Source organism: Hordeum vulgare, chromosome 6H (assembly GCF_904849725.1).
Source record: "Hordeum vulgare subsp. vulgare chromosome 6H, MorexV3_pseudomolecules_assembly, whole genome shotgun sequence".
Taxonomy (NCBI): domain Eukaryota; kingdom Viridiplantae; phylum Streptophyta; class Magnoliopsida; order Poales; family Poaceae; genus Hordeum; species Hordeum vulgare.
In genome coordinates this window covers 36,977,301-36,982,433 of record NC_058523.1, presented here as the reverse complement: position 1 = coordinate 36,982,433, position 5,133 = coordinate 36,977,301, and the positions used below count along the sequence as shown (strand labels likewise).

Here is a 5,133-nt window from a genome sequence, read left to right as displayed (position 1 = left end):
ATGTAATAAGTGCTATTAGTGTTATGTTTGTTTTCAATTTATTTGAGATGAGTCTGATATTATTTTTGAACTTTTTCATAGTTGAAGAAGGCCAAAAAATTAGGGTACCGATTTTACATCACCTGTTACCACCGAAAAATTTCTAGTGCCCTAAAACCTTCTCTCTCCTGCCTAAAACATTTTCTGACACAAAATTTTACATCATCTGTTGAAGATACTGTCAGTGAGTAAGTTTATTCTTTTTTGAGACTAATGAGAAGTAAGTAGTGAGAATTATCCGGTTAACATATTTTAGGAAAGGATTTTTTTTTAGAGCTTTAGGGAAATACCTATCCGGTCAAAATGCCAGATGTCACGCCTCGAGCAAGGCCCGGGAAGGAGCCGTCGTGCCAAGCCCACGAACGGGCGACGGACTCGGCCCGCTGTGCACGAGAGGAGGAAGGTGGGTGGACCCCACTCACCTGGCCGCGCTTTGCGATCCGTGCGCGCGGGTTCCGTGCGAGATCGGACGGCGAGGCGAGGTCCTGGAGGCCACACAAAGCGCAAGGCGCCGCCCCCATTTCTCCTCCTCCACCCCCATCTCGCTCTCGCGGCCGAGAGATCGAATCGGAGAAGAAGAAGGAGGAGCGGAGGAGGCCCCCGCCCTAGCTCCCGCCGCCCCGCACCCGCAGCCATGGCGCTCGCCGCTCGCCTCGTATCCCGCTCCCGCCAGGTTCGTCCGCGCGCCGTCCTCCCTCCGCCCCCCGCTCCCCGCCCGTAACCCTAGTAGCTTTTCGCTAGATCTGATCCCGGCGCGCGTGCGCCGTCGCCCGTCCAGGTTCGGTCTGCCCGGGATCTCGCTTTCTCCGTTGGGATTTTCCGTCGGTTGTCGATCGGGGTGTTGGTTGTGAATGGCGGTCTCCGAGCACGACGCTCTTCGATTTGGTCGAATCGATTGATTCGTCGCCGTGAGATCCTCTCGGTCAGGAGGGGAACCGTTGCAGGTCGCGGGGCACAAGCGATTGGAGCCCGGCCGGCGGGGGAACAGCTCTAGATCTTTCTGCGCCAATGCAATTCCCCATTTCGGCCCCGTCCTCGATCCGTAGTCATGTGTCTTCATACCGGCCGAAGGAAGCCCTCAAGACTGCATGATTCATCCCGAGAAATAGAAATGCCAGTAATCATGGCTTCGTCCTCTTAGTCGCCTGGTTCCCGAGCTGTGCACGTCTTCTGGTGGTGTGTGTGGACGGTGGGTTTATCGTTGAACTTTAGTTTCCTGCTATCCGAGCTGTGCACGTATGTGGCTCATGTGTGTGTGGATAGTGATTTATCATTGAGCTTGAGACCATAACAGCGTGCACTGGCACTGGTTTGGTTTAATCTGGACGGTGTTGTGGTTAAGACTGCTATTCCATGGTCTGTGTAGTTTTATAGCGGAGCTATTTGATGTCAGAACATTTCGTTCATGATGCCTCTGTCAAATTCTCACTCTGTGTATGCTGATCAGTTTGTTGGTTAATGTTCGTGCAGTTATATTCTGTCCAAGCTGCTTTGGCCAATGGAGGTGTCACTCAAGTCCGCTCATTTGCCAAGGAGGCAGCTCCTGTCAGCGGAGATGGTATGCATTTTAATCTTTTGCTGCATTTGTGTGAAATTAACATCTTGGTATTGTATGCATAGGTATTCTGTCTGTGCATTTTACGTAATAGTGTTAGTGCTGAAAAAATGCTTCCAAATTATAACTGATCTAGTTTTGATGCAAGAATTCACATCAAGACTTGAATTAGTTGTGATTGGCACTGTTTCCTCGCTTGATGTGATAATTTTAATTGGTGACTGCTGAGTGCAGCTACATAATCAAATATTACTTTGTGACAAGACTATGAAATAAAGTGTGCAAGATATGGAACTTCAACCTAATTAAATGTTGAAGCTAACTTCTATGCCTTGAATATTTCTCTCATGATTAGTTGTGCCTTTAATGATGGATATCATCTTATTCCCTGAACATGCAGCATATTCGTTCATTTTGAATTTTCATCGAGTTTGTTAGTTTTGCATTCTTTTGAAGTTTTATGGCAGCAATGTTCCTAGTACTGCTTCTGTTTTGCTGGATTTAATGTATTCAACTCTTTGTGTAATATTCCTGATTTCATGGTTCCCATGTTGTGCAGACCTATTGAAGGGCATATTTTTTGAGGTGAAGAAAAAGTTTGAGACTGCACTTGGTGTCCTTAAGAAGGAGAAGATCACGATCGACCCAGATGACCCAACAGCAGTTGCTAACTATGCCCAAGTCATGAGGACTGTAAGAGAAAAGTAAGAAAATCTAAAGGCTTTTGCATGCATGTTTTCATGATCATTGAGCTAGTTACTTCCTACTGTTTCTTCACTTTTGTGCTCTATTGCACACAGTTCTCTATGGCCGGTGTTTTGCTGGAATGCCTCCTCTATAATCTGGTCCATGTTCTGCAACTAGAACCTGGATTTACTGGACCCTACTGTCCAATATTTCAGTATGAATTTAGAAACAAGCATTTCACTTATATTACTTGCTTACTGAGTAGAATTGTTAAGCATGTGAAGGGTCAGTTTTCTGGGTGTAAGATGCATTTCTCTGGAATTAAGAAAAATTTACATGCACATTTTAATGCCCTCTTTGACGTTAAGGCATTGTTTTCTGCAATTAACCTGATTGGACATAAAACATTTGCTCAATGGATTCCATGTGAATCATCAAACAAGCACTCACCTTCTATGCTTGAATTGTCTTATCTTATTTTACCTCATTTGAGATCATTGTCAGTGACCTGATTGCCACTATTCATTGTCTAAATGCAGGGCAGATCTTCTTTCTGATTCTCAGAGAATTAAATATACTATTGAGACTTTCACGAAGGGCATCCCTGATGCTAGGACGTACTTGGATACCCTTCAGCAGCTCAGGAAAAAGTATGCCTATTACCTAGTTAGCATTGGCTGTTTATCCCTATGCTCTCAGAAATCCTTATGCTTGACATAAATATTTGCTCAATGAACTTTTATTTTATTTTACACAGGAATGGACTTATAGATGATATGGGTATTGAGGATATGATGATGGAAGCTCTCGAGAAAATTGAGAAGGAGATTAAGAAGCCTCTTATGAGGAATGACAGGAAGAACATGGGTCTTCTCTTGGCAGAGTTTGACAAGATAAACAAAAAGTATGTAAATATGTGCATCTTCTACTTATCATCGTAGTATCCATTCAGTCTCATTGCAAGATAGTCATCGATAATTTCATGGAGATACATGTGCTGATGATCGGAAAATCTGGATCATCTGCAGTTGATATTACCTTACTAGCACTTACACATTGAGTGAGGTTGATATTTCCCTTGAGAAAAGAAATGCATCCCATTGTTGATTTTCATCAGGAGATGGCATTGATAATTCATGCATATATGCTGATGACCCAAAAATCCGGATCTGTGGTTGCTGTTACCTTAGCAGCACTTCTTTAACTACTTTTAACCTAGACGCTGAGATTTCCTTTTCTCCTGAGAAAAGGAATGCATCCCATTGTTGATTTGCTACAGGAGTTTTTGTATTCATACTGCAAAATGGTTAAGATTATGCCATGGCTAACTGTTGCTTGCTCCTTAGCTTAATATATGCTGTTTAGTCCTGTTATGTGCATGCTAGACATGTTTAGCTTAATATATGTTTTAGGTTGACTAGCATGTGTTTTATATGTTTCTTCTCTTGTCTTTGGAATAGGCTTGGCTTTCGGAAGGAGGATCTTCCCAAGATTGAGGAAGAACTTGAAATGCAAATTGCCAAAGCTGAGCTGACGGAACTTAAGAAGGAAGTTGTTGAAGCAATGGAGGGTCAACTAAAGAGGTATGCCTCTTCAACTCATACGTCATACATCACTATTTGCTTGAGTGCTACTTCAAATCATTCAAGGCATGTAATTGGAAAGCTAGAAATCTCTGAGGCAAAGTTTCTATATAAAATTGTCCGATTATCAGTTAGCCGACTAGTAAAGTACTCAAGTAGTCATAAAGTTTCATGAACTTTTATATATGCTGTCTGCATCTATTCTTTGCTAACAAGTTAGCGACTCACTGACATAATTTGCCTCCAGGGAGGAGTTTAAAGATGAGGAGATGCCTGACGTCAGGAAGTTGGACATTAGAAACTTCCTCTAGGTCCCTGATTGAAGATGATAATCCTCATGGTGTTTTGAAATGCCGATCGATCTGTGATTTTTCTTTTCAAGTGACAGCCGGTGCTTTAAGCCACACCCAACGGATGTTCTTGCTCTTTGTAATAAAACTGCACCGAAAATACAACCGTGGAGTTGGGTTTCTGGCGTTGAGAGTTTTGTTTCTTCCTTAGGCTGGCAACGTGAACATCGAGCGTTGCCGAATATGTGCCTGCGGCTGCTGTTGTATTTAGTAGCCACACATTATAATTATATGGGATGTTCCAGTGTCTTGTTCACCAGGTTATGATATGATGCTTTGGCCATGGTTTTAACTGCAGCTTTGATTTTAATTGACATGTGATAACTTGACTTTAAATACCGTTTTTATAGCTATGTTTGGCATTCTCATAGCTATGTTTGACATTCTCATAGCTAGTGCGTGGCACCACCGATACTTGGAACTCTGAAAAATAGAACCAACGATTAATTATGGTTGCCAATGTTATTCATAAAGAGAAACATGAAATGAAAATCCAAGCAAATGTATACCTTGTCCCTATGAAAGCCTTTTAAAGAGTTTGTCCCTATGAAAACCTTCGAGACTGAAAGCCTTTGAAAGAGTTTGTCCCTATGAAAACCTACTAAACTGATGGAGACAGAGTTTTTCGAGAGACTAAACGTATTTTACCGAAAGGCCTGAAATAGGACTTGGAACTGTGATGATTTGGTTCCATTACGAGGACCCTAAGAGCATCTCCAATCCAACAGATGTGCGGCGTGTAATAATTTTTTTCCATCAAAATAGCGTTTTAGCGCACGCGTGTTCTAGCTTTTTCCGGCGCTGTAAAAATTAACGCGTTGCAGCAACGTTTTAACATGCACAAAAACAATACAGTGCGTATCTAAACATACAAAAATGCAAATACTAAAATTCGAATACAAATAGTTCATTGACAAAT

The 5,133-nt window shown here is 42.4% G+C and overlaps 1 protein-coding gene across 1 annotated transcript; it reads left to right on the top strand.

Moving 5' to 3' along the window:
* Window positions 1-555: 555 nt before the first annotated feature.
* On the top strand, window positions 556-4,506 carry LOC123401843 (probable ATP synthase 24 kDa subunit, mitochondrial). Its single transcript, XM_045095698.1, has 7 exons — window positions 556-712; window positions 1,510-1,597; window positions 2,154-2,298; window positions 2,821-2,931; window positions 3,039-3,185; window positions 3,742-3,864; window positions 4,112-4,506. The coding sequence occupies exons 1-7, from the start codon at window positions 674-676 to the stop codon at window positions 4,173-4,175; spliced, it is 717 nt and encodes a 238-aa protein (XP_044951633.1). The 5' UTR covers window positions 556-673; the 3' UTR covers window positions 4,176-4,506.
* The last annotated feature ends 627 nt before the right edge of the window (window positions 4,507-5,133 follow it).

Excerpts from the sequence above, each read along its gene's own strand:
- LOC123401843 (XM_045095698.1), top strand. The coding sequence starts at position 674 with ATGGCGCTCGCCGCTCGCCTCGTATCCCGCTCCCGCCAG. Across the intron at positions 1,598-2,153 it reads AGCTCCTGTCAGCGGAGATG|ACCTATTGAAGGGCATATTT; the intron begins GTATGCATTTTA and ends CATGTTGTGCAG. Across the intron at positions 3,186-3,741 it reads TTTGACAAGATAAACAAAAA|GCTTGGCTTTCGGAAGGAGG; the intron begins GTATGTAAATAT and ends TCTTTGGAATAG.